Source organism: Lepisma saccharinum, chromosome 26 (assembly GCF_977018435.1).
Source record: "Lepisma saccharinum chromosome 26, izLepSacc3.1, whole genome shotgun sequence".
NCBI lineage: Eukaryota > Metazoa > Arthropoda > Insecta > Zygentoma > Lepismatidae > Lepisma > Lepisma saccharinum.
Window position 1 is genome coordinate 16,362,980 of NC_139254.1, and position 22,701 is coordinate 16,385,680.

Below are 22,701 nucleotides of genomic sequence, written 5' to 3' on the forward strand. Positions count from 1 at the left end.
TATTATTTTCGAAGTATTCTCCTTTATGGTCAATACACTTTTGCATTCGTTCAAACCATTTGTCAAAGCAGTTTTTTCAATCTTCTTGAGACACCTCCATAATATGTTTTTTGAACGCATCAACGGCGTCTTCCGCCGACGAAAATCGTTGTCCACGCAATTTATTCTTGACATTCGGGAACAAGAAGAAGTCATTGGGTGCCAAATCAGGACTCTACGGCGGATGACCCATCAATTCGATTTTTTGACTGTTCATAAAGTCTGTTGTTAGACGAGATGTGTCACAGCTAGCATTGTCTTGATGAAGAATGATCGGACGGCGTTTGTTTGTTTTCCGTATTTGACCGAAGACCTCTGGCAAACAAATTGTTGTGTACCATTCAGAGTTGACCGTTCTACGTTCCTCTAAAGGCACAGTTGCCACATGACCAGTTTCCCCGAAAAAACAGGCGACCGTTTGTTTCGATGTGCTTCGAGCGCGAACAACTTTTGTTGGATTGGGTTCATCTTGAAACACCAATACAGTCGACTGCTGTTTACGTTCCGGCTCATATGCATATATCCATGATTCGTCACCTGTTACAATCTTATATACGTCTTTTGAAGCACCACGATTGTATTTATTAAGCATTTGTTTGCACCAATTGACGCGAGCATCTTTTTGAGTTTTTGTCAAATTGTGTGGGATCCAACGAGAACATACCTTTCTCACAGCTAAATGATCATGTAATATTTTATATATGCTGGTGGAACTAATGCCTATGGTTGCCTCAATCTCACAGTATGTCACATGACGATCTTGCAGTATTAGTTTTTGCACAGCATCAATGTTTTCTTGAACAACAACTGATTTTGGATGACCTTCGCGAATCTCGTCGGTGAGCGAATGGCGGCCACGATTAAATTCGTTATACCAGCGTTTCACAGTGGCAAAGGATGGGGCTTCATCGCCAAATGTGGAAGTAAGTTGATCGATGCACTCTTGTCTTGATAATCCACGTCGAAAATCGTAAAAAATCATCGCACGAAAATGTTCACAAGTTAATTCCATTTTATTGTTGTCTTGCAATCTCCAAGGGAACATACACAACACAAATCAAGCTATTGACAAAACATTTGAAGTACGTTATGGTCAATAATGCCAGACGATTCCGTGCAAACGTCAAATCGCGCCTAACTTCAATCAATGTTGCCAAGGCTCAAAATATAAATAGTGGCCCTCGTACATTTGCTAGCCAATGGAGGTCGCTGTTTTCCTATACAGGAATTAGTCTCACCTTCTCTGCAACAGCCTTTGTATATCGAATATCCATGTTGATCATGAGGCTATAAGCTGATGTCACTCTGAGGCATCTGCAAGGACTGACTGACTACTTCAATGCATTTTTATACATTTATTTCGTTTTAATTTTTCTAGCTGTGTTTTACCTCTCCATGATTATTAAAAAAAAAGTCCCTGGTTTTGTGATTTTATTGTTTGAAACTTATCAAACATATCATCATACATGGTGTTCAACTGTGCCTGATTCCACAAGTTTTTATTCGAATAATCCAGTACTGAACCAGTAATCCTACACTTTCACCAATTAAAATTACAAATGGGATGGTTCATTTGTAGCCACTTTCGGACAATTCTCCAGATAATCGTTTCAAGCTTTAGACTTGTTCGATTTGTTGATTTCTGTGGGTATCGTCAGAAAGTTGCATGGGCCTCGTCTTGCAATGATGGTATGACCATAGGTGGAGTTCTGGAGGGGCCAGGGGGGCTTAAAAAAAGACCAAAAAAATAACACATGATTAAGTTCAGTTACTACATTTTTGTCATGAAGCCATACCGCAAATCTTGACGTTTGGCATGATGGCATGTGCGGTAATTGCACCGCAATAGCGGGTCTTAGACGATTTGATTGATGTGTACAGTTTGAAGGAAGAAAAACATAAAATGACTTTGTGTTGAGTCAACAGTTACTGCTGAGGCATCAAAAATAACTTTTCAATTTAATTTTTCTAAAATTTCTGAAGCTTACTATTGTACCGTAACTTTTTTTAAAGTAATACGAGTATTGTATCAATAAAAAATTAATGAAATGCAAAATGCAATAATCGTACGGTTTTGCTTCTTTTAAAACTGACAACGAATATACTAATTAATATTTGTTTACTTAAGCGAGGAAATTTAACATTTTCAAATCTAAAAGGCCTAGAACTCAGTGCTTTTAAGTTGTTGTTTTTTAATTTCCTGGGGAAGGTCTCCAGACACCTTATAAGCTAGGATATATTCAACAACCCTCCGGTACATCATATGCTTCTCCCAGAGTCTGCCCCCCCTACAAATCGGAGAGCAGACTTACTGCTATGGAAATTAAATTCTTAAGAAAAACAGTAGGAAAGACAAGGAGAGATATGGTACGAAACACAATAAGAAGAGAATGCTTGAATCAGGAACCACTGATTGAAACAATTGAGAAGAGGGAATTAGGCTGACTGGGACATCTCATTAGGATGAAGGAAGAGAGAAAACCGAAACAAATATTTGAGGCCTGACTGGAAGGAAAGAGAGGAAGGGGACGACCCAGGTTGAACTGGAACCAGTACATTTATGGACTGGCACAGAAGAGAGGGAAGACACCGGACAAAGTGAAAAGACTGACACAGGATAGAATTTCTTTCAAGAAGTGGCTGAAAGGACCTGATGCCTAAATGGGCATATGGGAGAAGAAGAAGAAGAAGAAGAGTTTGCATTTGCCATTTTACATAGCCGAGACTCGACATATATCTACAAACACATAAATGTTACATAATATACCAATCTACAGGGTGACAATTAATGAACTATATGAAATAAAATGGAAATTAGTGACAAACCACGTAGTACACAAACTGTATTGCACATGTAAATGGCACTACAGACATTCGGATTTAGGTTATGACATGTTCGATATGTCTGCCATCTCTGGCGATGACGTGGGGCAGACGAACAGCAAAATTCTGCATGACCCGCTGAAGGGTCAAAACATCGATGACCTCCTGAATGGCAGTTTTCAGCTCGGCAATGGTTTTGGGGTTATTTCTGTACACCTTGTCCTTAACATAGCCCCCTTCCAGTGGCCTCTGGGTACCCCAGAGCCAGAATGCAATCCCCAAAATACTCCTCCAGGACATTTTCACTTGCAAATGGCCGACATCAACACGTTGTGTGCGCATACGCATACAAATTCCCATCATGCCCTGTGGCCAGCCACGCAGTTTGGACGTCATCACGCGAACTGTTCAGAAATTATGATGGTTTTATTTCATATCATAGTTCATTAATTGTCACCAGGTATGAAAAAATAATTAATTGTACAATAATTTCAAACTCAAATTTACCTGCACAACTTTGACATATGTTGCAATAATCTTCCGTCTGTCAGATAGAGAATTCTCTTTTATTTCCCATATAGCTTTCTTTTCCTTCCTCAATAAAAATAGAAGCTAAACCGTGAAAAACTTGCCTCATGGCATTTATAAATATGTTTAAATTTAATGGGATTTGGATTGGAAAAAGTTGCATTTTTTTCACATCTTCGGAAAAAAATTCAAGCATAATTCCCGGAGCCAATAATTAACGCAGAATTCCCAGCGAGTAGCCACCCTGTGTAATTTATGATAGGTTTTATTTGTACATGTTTAAAAATTGCTCTATTGACTAAAATAATTTAATTATTTTCAACCAACTTGAGGTTCTAAGAAAAGATTACAGAAATGCCCAGAAGGTACCAACATGAAGCTAGTACTGTTGGCATACACAGCACAGGAATCATGAGGGAGGAGGGTAGCCTGAATGGGTCAGTTGAGCCCCACCTCCAGTGAATTTGCATTCACTTAATTTTTGGAAAAAAATGTGCTATGTTTATAAAAGTAAATAAAAAAATAACTACTAATCAGTTAACTACTGTTCTTGCAGAATAAATTAAGTAAATAATCTGTTAATTTAAGTCAGAGCTTGATGTTTTCATTGTTTACCACTTAATCCAAAATATAAATATAATTTTTTTTTTAAATTTGAAATTTGTGACTTTTTCCTCTTTACTTCCAAACATTTTTCAGTGTAATAATAATTAGAAATGATGATGAAGAAAAAAAAACAACTTTTATGCCAGACATTTGCTTGCCTAGTGAGTAATTGGAACTCATTTTATTTTATTAATAAATTTTAAAAAAAACATATTTTCATGCATATAGCTTTCATTTACTGTATGTACACTGCTCGCCATTAAAATTGCAACACCCAGAAGCAAATAAGATAGAAACACGAAACTTGGCAAATATGTAGTTCATAATAAGATAAGAAAATGATTACAGTTAGAGCTCGGTGGTGTGACATGTAGAACATGGTTGCATAACCCCAAGGAGCTAGTAGTGTGTACAGCCTCCACGGGCGGCAATAACTGCTGCAACACGGCAAGGCATGGACAGAATGAGTCTATCGATGTCTGCTTGCGGTATGGCGTCCCAAGCGGCTTCCACACGGTGCTAGAGGTCTTCAACATTACGTGCCGGAAACCTGAGTTGGGCCAGCCGGCGACCCACCATGGACCAGACATGTTCAATTGGCGACATATCTGGCGAACGTGCTGGCTAAGGAAGCAGGGACACGTGGTTAGCTTCCATAAATGCGAGGACATTCCTTGCAACATGGGGGCGCACGTTATCCTGTTGAAAAGTGGCATTATGCAGTGCATGGATTAATGGGACAGCAACAGGGGTGAGAACCTGTGTGATGTACCGTTGGCTGTTCAATGTCCCTTGAATGCGTACGAGACGCGAACGAACACCTATGGCGATGGCACCCCATACCATGATACCCAATGAAGGCCCTGTGTGATGATGCATGCGTCATGAAGCCTAGTGCCACGGTGCCGCCACACGCGTGTACGTCCATCATGATGTTGTATACAGAAGCGGGATTCATCAGAGAACACTACAGCATTCCACTCCGCCATCCATGCATGACTGTCTTGGCACCATCTCAGACGCAAACGCCTATGCTCTAGCGTCAGAGGAATCCGCAATAGTGGGCGCCGGGAAAAAATCCCCCGGTTCGCCAAACGACGAAGCACGGTTCGTGGGGGACACTGGACATCCCGTACTTCATGTGCAATCCTCGTTGACGTGGCCGTTCTGTCTGTAAGGGCCATGCGTATCAGACGTCTGTCCTCTCGTTCCGTCGTCCGACGCGGACGTTGTGAACCTCTACGTCGCTCTACAGTGCCTTCCTGGACCCACTGGTTCCATACACGGATCACTGTGGATGCATTCCGTCCTACACGGGCACCGGTCTCACGGTAGGATAATCCGCATTCACGGTATGCAACAATTCGGCCGCAATCGAACTGGGAAACCTGCTGAATCGCTGCCGTATTAGACGACGTGGCATTGCTGACCGATTTTAACACACTACACTCACGACCATGCACTTTCACTGCTCGTCTGCACCTATCTGACCTGCTACAGGTACCACTTTCCAGATGGCGTGGCAGGCGCACATGACGCATGACGGCCTTGAACACCTAATTATTTCCTTCCGCACCTCTCCTCTACACACTGTGCACATTTCATCCGATTCCGATTACTCCTTCTGGGTGTTGCATTTTTAATGGCGAGCAGTTTAGTTAACTAATATTCATGCAGTATTTATGCAATATTCACAACATAAGTGATGTACAGTCAGATAATTTGGAATCTTTTTGACAAAGGAGAGAAGGGTATTTTTAAGATAAAATAAAGAGAATTGTTTTGTTTGTTTGGTTTATATTTTTAAGTCCACTTAGGATATAGTTTAAATTGGGATCAGGACCACTGTGCAATGTGCTTCTACCGGGTATCAAACCCAGGATCCCTCGATTACAAGGTGACGTTACCTGAGGAAATATAGAGAGAATACTCACCTCGATGATTCATGAAGCATTGTAGCAATTTCATCACAGTTAATGTCTAGATTGAGGTAGGGCTGTGACGAACATCGTTCTAGCAACGATTCAAGTCGGACACGAAGTTGAGTGAATGTTGGTCTATCCCCAGGTCTCGCTTGCCAACATGCCAACATTATTTCATACCTGGAATAAATTATTCAAATTGAGAAAAAAAGTTAAAGTGACATGATTAGATGCACATATTTTCGGTAAATAAAAAAGCAAAATTTCGGTACAAAAACAGTCAATTTCGGGTTCAAAAGCGGTAAATGAAATGGAATTTCACTGTTATAGCAGTGAAAAAGCGGTATATAAAATGACATTTTGGTTTTAAAAATGTGAATATAATCCCAAATTTGATTTAAAAACTGCACCTATTACACAAACTAAACATATCCCTTCTAATAGCACATTAAATCATTACCAGAATATTAAGTTTATTTCTGTATAAAGGGGTCAATTTTTGCTTCTCAAATATTTACAGCAGAATTAATCAATTTTTCGGTGAATTGCATAACTCACAGGATACTTCAGACTTCAAAAAGTGTCGCGTTGGTATATAAATGGTAAATTTATTGTTTAAGAATATATTTCTCATTTTGCATCATTTCGTAACAAAACAGGGTAGGAAAATGCACCTCACACCTTTCAGAAAAATAAAAAATTAACATTACAATTTGTTATTTCACATTTCGTGTTTTCGTCAAAAACGAAATATGCATGCCTCTAGACGTGATCTATCAGAACCTACAGTTCATGTTTACTCAGGTTGACCATTTTCTTAAAGTTTTCATATGCAAGGGTAGTTCAAAACAGGAATTATTCTTATAAAACTAGACTTTGTTTAAAAATGGTGGCCATTTTTCTTTCATGACTTCCGGCATTTTTAGCCTTTACAGACAGTTGGGATAACTATAACTCAGCTAAAAAAAAGTGATAGAAAGTTGGGGATAAAACATTGTTTTCAGTACATTTCAATCTACATTTTATGTTCTACACCTTTTTTCACCATCTCTAACGCAAATGGTTGAAAATTAGTGCCAAAACTGAAATATAATTTTAAAGAAAAATCAAAGTTTAGAATTGTTTCAGCAGGAAAGTAATGTAATGTTAGAACTATATTCTTTTGTAGGAAACCTATATAACATGAAGGGCCAGGGGGAAAAACGATGAATGTCGATTTTTCGCCCATTTTGAGATCGCAACGCCATCTGATAGTTCAGAAGCTGTACTATAAGAATGAGAACGGCCTTGATTGGGAAAGGATGAGAAGTGCCTGAAAAACGCATTATTATTTTGGCATATATTAACGTACTTATGGAAAGAAATACTTTGTTTTTCATTTCCTGGCAAATTGTCTCGAATGAACATTCATCGTTTTTCCCCCTGGCCCTTCACATGTTTCTGAGCATAATAATGCATTTTAATAATGCTTATTTTGAGATTTAGTGCCTATCTATCATAATCATGCCTAAAATGCCTTTGTTGTATTTTTTTTGCTTATTTCTGTTTTCTTTCCTTACTGTGGCTGTCCCCACAGTACACTTGGTATACAAGTACCCAGTGTAAAAATAATGAACATGCAATAGAGAACAAACAACAAACAACAAATCAAATCAACAAGTGTGCAACTAAGAAAAGGAATGAGAAGCTCTTATTCACTGCTTATTCTCATGCCTTCTTTCATGTATAGCACCTAACTTCATTTTTGGTTCCTATTTTACAAGTTTTTCGTGCCGATAGATCTGCACCCTATTCGTATTCTATAAACAATGCCACTAAATGGCAACAGACCTGTTATTTCGCTACAGCGATTACTGCAGTGTTACGTTAAAGAAGTCAGCATTTTCAGGCACCTCTGCCACACAATGAAAGCAACTTACAGGTACATCGGTAAACAGTGCATCAAGAAATTCAATTTATACATTACATCGCTCTACCAAAAATATTGATTAATCATTGCTTGAGATGTAAAGTTCCCCCTGATATAGAGTGAAAGAAACCCCCTCTCTCTCTCTCTCATTCTGTCCCCCACCCTGAAGCTCTCTCTCTTTCCTTCAGGAGCCGAGAGAGAGAGGAGAGAGAGAGAGATATATAAAAGAGCTATCTCCCTCTGTCTCCCTCTTGATAAAGTTGAAAATACAAAATGCCAGATTAATTTACAAGACAAACCTAGAATTTCAATTTTTACGAGACCTGTGGTATACGTCATGGCATGGCAACTATATTTTTTCTCAAGGTTAAACGGTTGTACCAGAATATGATCATATGTCCCGTAGAACATGGCACCTTTTGTATGTGGACACGCCACTAGATAGCAGTGTGATGAATGGTTATTGTACAGAGGACAGTGGTAATTCAGTATTCATGTATCTAGATAGCCATTCTTCGGGGGAGAAATTCCAGAGGATGCCGCAGAGAGCTGGTGGAAACTGCGGGAAATAGTGTCCTAAAATAGTATGTGGCTCTTTTATTCTTGCAATGCTAATGGATACTTTCAGACTTGTAAACACATGTGGCACAATGCTATTTTTAAGGATGTTTTGCTCGCGTTCCTATCCTACACCCGGTACACATGATCTGCATTGTTCATACATTCCACAATACCATACAGTGCTCCCTTGCATTTGTATATTTCGGACTTTCGTGCCGGTCTTGCATTCGCGCAAAAAAAAAATTAAAAAAAAAAAAATACCATGACTTATGCTCCAACCTTCGTATATTGTGTTGGTTCATCTTTAAATAAGTTTTAGAAATAATAATGCTACTTGTTTATCAAAAGAGGAAATTCAAACAACAGATGCTTACAGTTCTTGCCTACAGTTGTTAGGTTTCTCCATCCTGTACCCGGATTTAAGGAGTTGGAAAACCTGATTTGCTGGAATCCCTGGATATGGTGTTCCTCCCAAGGTTACAATCTCCCACAACAAAACACCATATGACCACCTAGAAGTAAAGTTGTGGACATTTTAAAACAGACCAACAGAATATTAATACACACAATGTTCATTTCAAGGTCACTTGCACTCTCTGATAGGCTAATCAGAACTTGATTCACAGTTTAAAGTGGGCAAAGTTCTGCATCAAACCACTAACAAGAATCAACCTTGGTACCTCTAGGTTACAAAGCAATGACATAATGACAAAGGCCCTACAAAAGCACTGAAATAGAATCTGAGCTGCCAATAAAAATTGCTTGTAATCAGCCAAACGGATATTTATAAGCAAGTAGATTTCATACCATTATCATATTCCTTAGTGTCAAGATCTTTCGTGAGATAAGATTAGATTTCACCAATCCTCATCCTGCCTAGTGAATAGTTTGAAATATTGTAATGGGAATAACAATAAAAATAACTATTTACGGGTTTGTGTAAAAATATGAAACAAAGATTAAAAATAAAATCAAATCAACTATATTAAAGAATGAAATACAAGAAAGTGAAAAATGTACAGATTGTTGTTGTGTCATGTTATAGACTTATCCCATACCAATATACATATATCATAATTATATGTAAGATGGGTAAGGAGGAGGGTATGTATATATGTCCCCTGCAAAATGGATGCCAGTCTAAAATTATAATTTTGCTTGTATAATTTTGTTTTACTCACAGTAATTTGCAATCATTACTACGAGGGTCACTATTTATATTTTGAGCCTTGGCAACACTGATTGAAGTTAGGTGCGATTTGACGTTTGCACGGAATCGTCTGGCATTATTGACCATAACGTACTTCAAATGTTTTGTCAATAGCTTCATTTGTGTTGTTTATGTTGCCTTGGAGATTGCGCGACAACAATAAAATGGAATTAACTCGTGAACATTTTCGAGGGATGATTTTTTACGATTTTCAACGTGGATTATCAAGACAAGAGTGCATCGATCAACTTACTTCCACATTTGGCGATGAAGCCCCATCCTTTGCCACTGTGAAACGCTGGTATAGCTGGTATAGCGCCATTCGCTCACCGACGAGATTCGCGAAGGTTGTCCAAAATCAGTTGTTGTTCCAGAAAACATTGATGCTGTGCAAAACCTAATATTGCAAGATCGTCATGTGACATACTGTGAGATTGAGGCAACCATAGGCATTAGTTCCACCAGCATATATAAAATATTACATGATCATTTAGCTGTGAGAAAGGTATGTTCTCGTTGGATCCCACACAATTTGACAAAAACTCAAAAAGACGCTCGCGTCAATTGGTGCAAACAAATGCTGAATAAATACAATCGTGGTGCTTCAAGAGACGTATATAAGATTGTAACAGGTGACGAATCATGGATATATGCATATGAGCCGGAACGTAAATAGCAGTCGACTGTATGGGTGTTACAAGATGAATCCAATCCAACAAAAGTTGTTCGCGCTCGAAGCACATCGAAACAAATGGTCGCCTGTTTTTTCGGGAAAACTCGTCATGTGGCAACTGTGCCTTTAGAGGAACATAGAACGGTCAACTCTGAATGATACACAACAATTTGTTTGCCAGAGGTCTTCGGTCAAATACTGAAAACAAACAAACGCCGTCGGATCATTCTTCATCAAGACAATGCCAGCTGTCACACATCTCGTCTAACAACCGACTTTATGAACAGTCAAAAAATCGAATTGATGGGTCATCCGCCGTACAGTCCTGATTTGGCACCCAATGACTTCTTCTTGTTCCCGAATGTCAAGAATAAATTGCGTGGACAATGATTTTCGCCGTTGATGCGTTCAAAAACCATATTATGGAGGTGTCTCAAGAAGATTGGAAAAACTGCTTTGACAAATGGTTCGAACGAATGCAAAAGTGTATTGACCATAAAGGAGAATACTTCGAAAAACAATAAAGCAGTTTTCAATGCCAAATTCCTGTTTTTTCATTGTTAGGCTCAAAATATAAATAGTGACCCTCGTATAAGTGACTGATAATTGTAAGTAAGGTAGGTACGGTGGTTGCAACAACACAATAACTTCAAACTGGAGCAGTGTTTTTGATAGACCAGCACTGTTTTAGGGGGGAAATACCTGGTTCCCAACAGAAAAATATTTCTGTGGGCATCCAGCAGCATGATGGACACATACATATGGTATACTATTCTATAGAAACAAATTCTTTGAATTGCTAAGTAATTAATTACATTGATAAATATTTCATAATAAAATAACAGTATCCTGTCTAATGAAATGGAACGTAGAAATGCCAGTAATAAAGAGATGGTAGTGATTCAAAGACTCATTCTAGTTTAATGAACTTTTTAAATATACAGGGTGCTCCATATTGATGGCACACATTTGAAATGCAAATTTATTAAGCACCATGTGTAATATATAATATAATATATAACCAAGATACAGGAGTTTACAATAATGTCTATCGTTGGATATAAGATCCTGTAGATGGGCTCCAACTTGAGGAGAACATTCTTTGGTTCTTGAAGCCATACTGCTGCGTAGCAAATCGGACGCAATGGCCTCTATCTTCCTTTGGACATTTCCTTTGAGTTCAGCAATTGTTTGGGGTCTCGTGGTGTACACCCATTCCTTTAGGTAACCCTACAGGAAGTAGTCATGTGGGGATAGATCCGGTGATCTGGATGGCCAATTGATATCGCCAAATATGGAAATTTGGGAAATGGGTTCTTATTGTCACTAATTCTGTATGACGAGTGATACCATCATGTCGCATCCACAATTTATAAGATAGAGCCGCCTCATCTAGGAAACAAAAAAATTGATTGACATGTTGCTGGGGAACTCAGCAGTGACTGTTACAGTTAACCTTTGCTGAACTGTATTCGCCACACATTCAATGCTCTTTGTACTACGAGGCATTCTAGGTTGCCCAGATGAAGGTTTCTTGTCGGCATTAGCTCTCATGGAAGTTTTTCACATAACGCAGGATTACTTTCTGTGATGGTGATTCATTTTCTTGAAATGTTGTCGGAATTACCTTTGTGCTGTAATGATGGAGCACCCGCTAGTGAGGAACTCTTCCACAACTAAAGTCCACAGCAGCATAATTCAGTGGAACAATAAAACGAAGGATGAATTAAAATTAACTCCCAAGCTCTATCTCGCAAATACACTACATTTGAAAAATGTTAGAATATTCCTATTGTATGAAAATAGAAAATAAAATGTGGACCACCCTGTATTTGTGTTTTATGTGACAAAACAGATGTGCAAAACCATTTGCTGTGATGATTTTACTATAAAGTAACATGAAGTAAACGAAACCTGAAAACTTACACATCACTTCGAGTTGTGTAGACTTGGTGTAGCAAAGACTCCAAAGCCATCCATTTAATGGGAACCTTCCCGTCACCAGTTTTCTTATATACATTCTGTTCGTACACATCCCGACTCAATCCGAAGTCCGATATTTTCACTACTTTGTTCTTGCAGACGAGAACGTTCCGGGCTGCTAAATCTCTGTGCACTACACGCTGACCTGATAGGTATTCCTAGAAAGATAAGAAATGAAGCAAGTAGGTATTATGGGCAAATCAAATTATTTGTATTCTTTGGATATCAACCAGATGGCTACCAGACATGGTTCAAAGTTTTAGGGAGCTAACACAGGGTGGCTACTCTAGGACCATGATAAAATTCCCGTTTTTCAAGAACTCTCCAAAAATTCAAGCAGATGTTTTCTCTATTTCACCCTTGCGTATTACCGCCTCTCAACATCCACACACAACTATCTTAATAATATAAAGGGTCTATGTGATTCCAACATCCAAAAATTATAATTCAACTAAACGTTGTACGTAATATAATTAAAATATTTAATTTAAGGTGCTGAGTTTCTATTTACAATCAGAGCGGCAACCACGAATTTTTGCCTGAGCGGCCGGGGAGAAAGTGCCAGGATAAACGTACTAATACTACTACTAATAATAATAGTGTTAATAATAATATTATTATCATTATTGATTTGTTTCATTTTACTTCACTTCTTGTGCCACGTTTGGCTAATTTGCGAAGATAGGGATTAGTGATATGATGAATGGACAGTCACAAACATCCATGACTAAGCCGGGATTCGAATCCACCGGGACCAACATTGTTGTTGTTGTTGTTATTATTATTATCATTAGCAGTAGTAGTAGCAGTATCAAAGACGTTATTATCCTCGTAAATTATGCAAAAAGGGGGTAGAAGTTGGTGCTAAAGCATTTGTGTTCAAAAAAATTATTTCAATTATTTTTTCAACACATGGCACAGTAGTTTGGATCGCACTTTAAACTGTAGGTCCAGTCCCGATTAGCCTTTCTGTGCATAAAGTGGACTTAAAACCACAAACCAATCAATCAATTTTACAACTTTTTATCATTTAGATAGCCCAGTGCCGAGGGCAGATTCCCGCTATGGTTATAAACTTGATAAGACTAACAAAAGCAGGAATTGCGAGCAATGAAATATTTTTATAGATACCTGTAGGGTCGTGAAGTTTTTGTTTTAACGATAACACCGAAAAGTTGAGGAAAGCAAAATAAAATGGTTAAAATGTATTTAGGTAGGTTAAGGAGGCAAGATTTATGTGTTTCGGAATCGCGAAATAATGCAACTTACGCCATTTTTCAAAATAACACCGAATATTGCACTTTAACGTGAAAAACGCCATGTTGTATATAGTATAGATATACTTGGCATAACTGTTCAAAAAGAACTACCTGAAGCTTTATGAGATCTGCCATTTCTAGTCTAGCTAGCGAAAGTTTGATTCAAAAGAGTTTGTCACGCTTCATTTATTGCAGTTTGGTGTAGAAATGACTGACAATGCTTTGACTTTGTCCTGAAATAGAATTCGCTGTGGGGAACTTCTCTGAAGGGAAGTTTCAGAGGAACAGGAAACACCTGTTGTGTTGCGGGGGAGGTGGTCAGGGATGTTGTTGTATGTATGTACAGAAAAGGGTATTTTGAGGTGTAATAGGCATTTTTTGGGAATTTTATGGAAATTTCAGTCAGTGTAATAGGCATTTTTTTGGGAATTTTATGGAAATTTCAGTCAGTGTAATAGGCATTTTTTGGGAATTTTATGGAAATTTCAGTCAGTGTAATAGGCATTTTTTGAGAATTTTATGGAAATTTCAGTCAGTGTAATAGGAATTTTTTGGGAATTTTATGGAAATTTCAGTCAGTCAGAATCCCTGAGGCTTCATACTTTGTGCATCGTCTTGCATTTCCTTTCCCTCCTGTGGCGTACTTCGCAGTATGACAAAGCCAGCACTAAATGCATTAGCTTTCTTCTGAAAGACCTTAAGCTTAAGACAGAACTATATTATTTTGTAATCATTGAATTGCAAAATAACATGCAACACGGGAGCGGAAGGATTTCTTGATTAAGTGCAATGGAAGTGAGAGGCATATGGAGGAGAAAAGTTTGTTTGTTTGAATTGTTGTCTTACGTCTACTTTAAGCACATAGAGGCTAATCGGGACTGGACCTACATTTTAAAGTGGGATTCGAACCACCATGGTGCCTCCACCGGATATCGGACCTGGGACCGCTTGATTTCAAGGCTGTGATGTTACCTCTACGCTGTCTGGAGGTAACTAAATCGAGTTAAACAAACTGGCAACTACCAGGTGTAGGCACATAGTGGTTCGGATTTCACTTTAAACTGTAGGTCCAGTCCCGATTAGCCTTACTGTGCATAAAGTGGACTTACAACACTAAATCAACCAACCAACAAACCGGCAACTTTCTGCCGTCTAAGGCTTTGGGAAGCCTAAAAGAAGGAAAGAAGACAACGCGTACATCGCACTTTCAATTGTGGAATCCTTTGTTAAAGCAATCATTCCATTGGAGTGAATGGGAAAAAAACATCTTATCTTTCTGTTTAGAAGTGCGTTTTGCACAGGAAGTTTTGCGAGTGAATTCTATGAACATTTACTACACACCATCTGTGCATGGTTATTGTAAACTGAAAAGTGAATTTAAGAACAACAATTTATGAAAATTTTATTTCGTGAGAGTGAAAAGTTGGAAATATCATTGTGTTCAAAGATTTGGGTGATATCCTTCAATAAAAATTTCATATTTTGTGGCCGATGAGATAAAATATTTTCCCAAATGCACGAAATTTGCTCACTTCTCACAAAGGTAAGCCTTAAATTTATTTATTTTTTTCTTTAAAACTAATCAATTTTCCATAACTAAAGCAATGTGCAAATATTATGCATAGAAGAAACAGTAAAAACGTATGTAAAAATAACACCGAATTTTGCTTTAAACTGCAAAAAAACCACTGAATTACAGTAAAAAATAACACCGAATTACAGTAAAAAATAACACCGAATTACAGTAAAAAATAAAACCTAATTACAGTTAAAAATAACACCGAATTACAGTAAAAAATAACACCAAAACTTAGGGTAAAATAAAACGAAAACTTCACGTTCCTAGTCATAAGTCCACAGAAGTAAAACAGAAGCAGCAAAAAATATGACGAAACTGGTAATTTAGTTGATAGAGCGATGATACAGTATACCAGATACCTGGGTTCAAATCATGATCGAGCTTGCACTTTTCGTTTAAATTTGTATGAAGTCAATATGGTTTATGTTTATTCTGTGTGAGAGGTTCATGGTGGACCAATCAGATGCTGTATATTCACTGTCGATGATCTCAGTCACACTATTCAGTGTAAGCCCTGTGCCCCTTTTGACACTGCTTTTGTTCCATTACGAGGGAATTTTTCCCAGATTATGCAGTCTTAGTAGTTTGATGACTGTCCTTAGCTCTCAAACACCTCGATATTCCAACCCAGGAATAATAACAATAATAATTTGAAATTTCCAAAGCTGAATGAGTCATACAAGAACAGAAAGAAGGATTTAAATGATTTTAACACAAGTTTTGATTTTCTAATTCTAGAAAGCCATTGAAATTTCTCGACAACGTTTTAAAAACTTATCAGTACTAGCAAATATTTCCTATTTGTGTGGTACTTTTCTTGGTCATGTTATGACACCATTACTCAGTGATCAGAACGCTACATTTTAAAAGTAGCTTCGTTACAGCTACAGCTACTCTTCCAAAATGTAGCTTCACTACAGCTACAACTACATTTTCCAAGAAGTAGCTCGCTACGCTATTCCTGTTCGCTACTCGCTACTTCGCTACTTTTCCGCTACTTTTGCATAAAAGAAATTAACAACCACATGTATATTCCAAAGAAGACCCTAGTATGATAGTTGTACTTACTGGAAAATAGATTTTGTTATTTATTATCATGATTCCCGTCATTCGGTAATTTTGATAGCAGTGTTACTTCAGTTGGTTATTTTCAATATAGTGTTTCAGAATAACGTACCTATGTAAGCGGCAGATCAATTCAAATTTGATATATGAGTAGTGCAATTACGATGACACAAAATTAATGATTACAAACATACACAAATAAAATTTGGTAGAATTATTTACACTTATATATCAACATATTTTCCTTGAGAATAAATATTCAGTTAAGTCACATAGAGGTTCGAAACCAGTCTCGATTTGCTTATCTGTGCATAAAGTGGACTGCAAATAAAAACTAGGAAAGATGCCTGGTCCTGCTCCTCCATTCCCCATGTTGCTCATCGTCTTTCATCATTCTTCCTCATTCTTACATTAGCCAAAAGTGGCAGAAAGAGACTCTAGATATGATTGATTGACTTCTTGTTTTAAGTCCACTTTATGCACAGTAAGGCTAATCGGGACTGGACCTACAGTTTAAAGTGGGATCCGAACCACTATGTGTCTCCACCGGGTATCGAACCCGGGACCCCTTGGCTGTAGATAAGATAATTGCTAAATAAAACATTGATCTTCATTGTCATGATTAGCAAAAGTATCAGAAAATCTAAAGGGAAATATATTGAGAAAACTGATGTGTAAATCCGAGAGTTCTGTTAACATACTGAGCCATTGATTGCTGGCACTATTGCTATCATTCTAGTGGAAAATGGATCGCTCCTTTTTGCACTGCAAGTTGTGTTTTACACATAATTAATGACATTTTGCTGCCTATTATACTAGGGATATCCAGAATATATGTTCCGGGGTGACGCAAACGAGGTATTTTTTTTTTCCAGGGGTGCCACAAATGAGGCATTTCCACAAAATCTCAAAAAAAGTAGCTGTTAGCTGATATATATTCATATACCTATGTCAGTTAGTTATCTGGATATTAGAATAATTAAGATACTAATGAAATAAATTACGCGGATACCTATACCGCGATATCAAGATATTTATAATCTACATTATCCGTATTTCCATGTAATAGACTTTGTCTTTATGAACCTCCTGCAAAAGTAAGCATTATTGTCGATTTTTTTAATGCTGTTGCCACATTCAAAATTTACCTCAAAATGCTGAGAAGAAATGTAGCTGTAGCGAAATTTTCGCTACAACTACAGGAATTTTGTAGCTTCGCTACCGCTACAACTACAATTTTCAAAATGTAGCGCTGCTACAGCTACAAGTAGCATGCTACTTTCGACCACTGCCATTACTGTACCCAACAGGTACTCTTCACATAACCTATAACTAGGAGCATGCATATTTCGTTTTTTACGAAAAAACGAAATGTGAAATAACACATTGTAATGTTAATTTCTAATGTTTCTGAAAGGTGTGAGGTGCATTTTCCTACCCTGTTTTGTCACGAAATGATGCGATATGAACTGTAAAATGCGAAATAGACTCTTAAACACGAAATTTACCGTTTATATACCGACGCCACACTTTTTGAAGTCTGAAGTATCCTGTGAGTTATGCAATTCACGGAAAATTGATTAATTTGAGAACCAAAATTGATCCCTTTATACAGGAATAAACTTAATATTCTGGTAATGATTTAATGTGCTATTAGGAGGGATATGTTTATTTTGTGTAATAGTGCAGTTTTGAAATCAAATTTGGGATTATATTCACATTTTTAAAACCAAAATGTCATTTTATACTGCTTTTTCACCGCTATAACAGCGAAATTTCATTTTATTTACTGCTTTTGAACCTGAAATTGACTGTTTTTGTACCGAAATTTTGCTTTTTTATTTACCAAAAATATGTGCCTCTACCTATAACTCTTAACAAAGTAGTAATACGTGGTTTAACATTTTGTTAAATGTTCAATGATTTTTGTTGCTTAGATGCATTATTAGTAATTAAAAGAATATTATTTTAGGGATAAAACAGCGTAATCTTTCTTGAGAGACCATATCGTCAGGAGGGGTTGCCACCTTGGAGTTGGATTAAGATATTATTTGGGTGTAGAATTTCAAATTTAATGGTCTGTTAGACTTTTAATTTCTTACATGATCCGAGTTCAAACCGGCATGAGCCAGGTTGGTTTCTATCTCTTGATATTTTAAATGTTTTAGTATGAAAGGACCAAATGTTTATATTATATATAATATAATGAATAATTACTGTAATGGCAGAAAAGTGTATTGAATTTAGGATTAAAAAATGGCGTTAATACTTTCTTATACCAAATGGTATTGGATTTATTTATTGGAATTTATTCTTTTATTGATTTAGTTGTGGTTGGAGTTGCTTTTTTTTGCCTTACTTGAACTCAGGGTTTTAGGATATATTCAGATTCGGAAAGGACCTAATAGGACCACAATCTTGGCCATTTGTGGAGGCGATGTGATCACCACCACACTCCAGCTGCCTTTAACCCTCTCCCCCACATACACATTTATTTGAGGTTGGATGAGCAAGGAGCTGCTCAGTAGACACACACTGCTGGAAAAGTTCCCACCAGAAATCACTCGCACTGGAAACCGAACCTGGTTCTCTCAAGCAGCAATCATAGACACCCTACCAACTGGACTACAGCTCTAAAAAGTAATATAATATATTTTTAAAAAACATCTTACATCATTGCTAATACTATTAAAAGCCTCCTCTACACCAACATTGTCACTCCCATGGCCTGCACTCCATAGAATCCTTCCTCAACAACAGACCAAAACCCCACAACCCCAGCACTAATTTCCGGACCCACCTAGCCTGCCTTGTCCTCACGTGCAACAACTTTACCTTCAAGGACAAGCACTACCTTTAAATCCATGGCACAGCCATGGGTACCAGATAATGCCAATCTTTTCATGGACAAACTTGAACAAGAGTTCCTGCAGACCCAATCCCTGAAACCTCTGGCTCAGGTTCATCAATGACATCTTCATGCTCTGGACACATGGAGAACCATCCCTGTCTATCTTCCTAGACCAACTAAACCATTTCAGCTCCATCAAGTTCACCTGGACCCACTCCACCAACCAAAACACCTTCCTGGATGTGGATGTGCACATGAAGGAAGGACATTTGGAAACCTCTATCCACATCAAACCTACAAACCATATGCAATACCTACACTTCTCCAGCTCCTATCCATTCCACACCAAGAAAGCCATCCCATTCTCCCTGGCCCTCAGAGGTCAACGCCTTAACACCTCACTCACCTCCCAACAGAACTATAATCTCCGCCTACACCAAGCCTTGACCAACCGTGGATATCCATCCTTCCACAAATATCACGAGCTGCTTCATACACCTCCACCAAGAAACCTGGCACCAAGCCCCCCTGTACTTGTCACCTAATACCACCCCCACCTCAACAAAATCAGACACACACTACGTTCCCTCCTTCCCATCCTTCAAAGTGATCCTGACACCAGAAACATCTTCCTCAACAAGCCCAGAGTTGTTTTCAAATGTCCCCACAACCTCCAAAACATCCTGGTTCACCATATTCCCCAACTCACAATCAGCTCCCCCCTGCCCACAAATTCAACCACCCAAGGTGCAAAACCTGCAGCATTTTTGTCACTTCCCACACCCTCCAGATCCACACTGCCACTGGCAAATTCATCCTCTACCCAAAGGAACCTGCAGCACCTCTAACCTCATTTATATACTCACCTGCAATATCTGTGGTGGTTTCTATCTGGGGTAAACATCCACAGCCCACAACCTCTGAATCAACAACCACCGCTCCTCCACCCAAAACCTGTACTTCACTGTTGTCATGCATACTAACCACCATAATATTCCCTTCAATGAATGCTTCCGGGTAGCAATCATCCACCCCTCACCCCAATTCACCAACACCTCAGTACATAAAATATGTGAGGTCAGCCTACATATCAGCCATGAGTGCAACCACATCCCCTGGCCTGAGCAACGCCACCCAGTAATGTCCCTCATCCCTCATCCCTCACCTTCATCACCACCCTTTGCCTCCTCCCACATCTACAGGCCAGACCATTGCTCTATTAGTGTCACTAAGTTCACACACATTGTTTCTACATCTGAAGATGGAGCTCACAACAGGATAGGGGGTTCAAACGTCTCATTCTTACGTGTTATATTACTGAAAAATAGACTGCCTTGGTCAGCATATGTAGTGTTTTTACCTTACACCAATGCATACTTGCAAAACGAATCATACTGTGAGCATACGTACCATTCCCATTGCTATTTGCCTGGAAAATGATAGCAAATCAGCAGGTGTTATTGGATCCTTCTGCATCGGTTCGTCATCCAAGCCATCTGAAAAAATATTCCAGTATGCAACACTTGTTATTCAAATGATAGATTTTAACAATATAATTTAGCTAAAAAATAAGATTACCATACTTTCAGCAAGTAAAACTGTATTATAACTAAGATTTAAGAGTGGAATAGGGGGAAATAAGTTCACAAAATACTTATTAATATTCTGAACAAATTCAAATTATTACAACATTTAAGTCTTGCTATCATTGGAAACTGGCAAGTTTTGTTGTTAGTGTTGATAAGTGTTTGAAAGTTATTTGTAAGTGCACTTCGTCATTTTCTTACTTTAGGTCGCTTTTCTGTCACTTATGTTTGTTGTGGTTGAATTTGTTTTAAGTCCACTTTATACACAGAAAGGACAATCGGGACTGGACATACAGTTTAAAATGATATCCGAACCACTATATGCCTCCACCGGGTATCGCGAGTTTAACTTTCGGTTATGTGATGAAGGATGATGATTAGATGAAATTAATGAAGGTACAGCTCACCACTCAGATGATCCCCAATGGAAGTGAAGTGACGTAGCGACAGGCGACTTCACTATTAGAGTTGGAGGAGTGCACCCTGAGTGAGAAACACACGTGGGCTCGTTGTAACCGCACTAGTCGTTTAGGGTTACCCGACGTCCTCTTTTACCCAGACAAAACCTCTATTTCGAGTCCTAAAAATGGTGCAGGCAGGTTTTTATGGAAATTTGGAGATATCCAATTTTCTGGGATAAAGACAACTGCTTAACTTCAAGATTAGTAACAAAATGTTGTTTGAAAATAATTATTAATATTATTTCAGTTTTCAATTTCAAGTAAAGAAATACACAACACACTCAGTCGCAAGTGCAAAGACAATAAATTTTTCTTCCAACAATAAAAAAAAAATGTTGGACTTTTGCATCTGTTCTGTTGTCGCCGTCACACCGCGTGAGGTTTTGATTTCGAAGCATTTGCGACATCTACCGTGGCTCATGGTGAGCAGCATGTGTCTAACAAAAGGTAAGAATATACGATATGCCGTGGCTTACTTTGATTTGAGTTTCATGACAGAATTCAGAAATTAACAGTAATTTTTAACTGCTGTACTCTTAGTTATTACATGGCAGTGGAGAAGTGAAGTTCTGTCAATCAGCGATCTGAACCATTCCGAAACGCAAATGTGTTTTTAGTGATGATTTACAAAAATGGTTTCCTGACTTTAGGCCTGGAAGAAACAACTCTGAGGCAGAATGTCAATTTATGTTATTCTTTTAAAGTAAGAGACCAAGTTTCACAACCGTATAATATTACGGGCATAGTGAATAAATATTAGAATATTCAGACATTTGCCTACCATGAGGCCTATTATTAGTTATATGTAAACGGTGTAAAATTGTTTTACATGGGTGTGTGTGATCTATAAGGTCACCTAAACACGAGTAAGCACAAAACGTGTGTTTGAGGTGCTGCATCCTTGTCGAAAATGAACTTTTTGCAATCTTAAAATGTCCTCTTTCTTCAAGTTTGTCATCTGGTAACTCTAAAGTCATTGCTGTATATTATTTTTTTAATTATTTGAAATACAGTCTATATAATGCACAGGATAAGCAATACAAAAGTATTCTGGACACTAAAAAAAAAAAAAGTGGTAAACCTGTTGCCGCAGACACATGCTCTGTGTGATTGATGCAAATCAACTCCTACGCACTTCCAAAGGGACACTAGACCGCAGCGGAAGACTTCCTGCTACCCCTAAAATCTGCGAATGGACGACCGGTCCTTCCGTTTACCCCCGCATCCTGTCTCCCCTCGTTCGGGGATCTTCTCATGAGCTGACTGTTGTAACTGACAAGTGCCTAAGCTGATCTTTGGCGTCAAGATTGCAAGTTGATCACTCATTATGCCTTGCCACCGAGGTGATATTGCTTGTTACGTCGCATCACTATTCTACCTCTCTAGTTTAATCGCAAAAACAAAGATGAATTGCTTAAATAGACGATGTGATACACAAAATAACACATCCATGTCCTACACAGGATTTGAACCCAGGATCCCTGGCTCATTTATATAATCTGAATGATGAAATATCAAATGGAGGATAGACCATCATTGTCTTGTAATCGAAGGGTCCTGGCTTCGATAGCTGGTAGACACACACAGTAGTTCGGATCTTATTCTAAACTGTAGGTCCAGTCCAAATTAGCATTCTGCATAAAGTG

The 22,701-nt window shown here is 38.2% G+C and overlaps 1 protein-coding gene across 1 annotated transcript in view; it reads right to left on the reverse strand.

The window, feature by feature from the left end:
- LOC145979394 (tyrosine-protein kinase receptor torso-like) overlaps positions 1–22,701 on the reverse strand; it is a 610,025-nt gene that overhangs the window by 5,408 nt on the left and 581,916 nt on the right. The window contains exons 17-20 of the mRNA XM_083112263.1: positions 20,419–20,504; positions 12,198–12,412; positions 8,763–8,900; positions 5,931–6,098 (exon numbers count right to left, since the gene is read on the reverse strand). Of these exons, the coding sequence (XP_082968389.1) occupies positions 5,931–6,098; positions 8,763–8,900; positions 12,198–12,412; positions 20,419–20,504 (607 nt within the window). The remainder of the gene's footprint in view (positions 1–5,930; positions 6,099–8,762; positions 8,901–12,197; positions 12,413–20,418; positions 20,505–22,701) is intronic.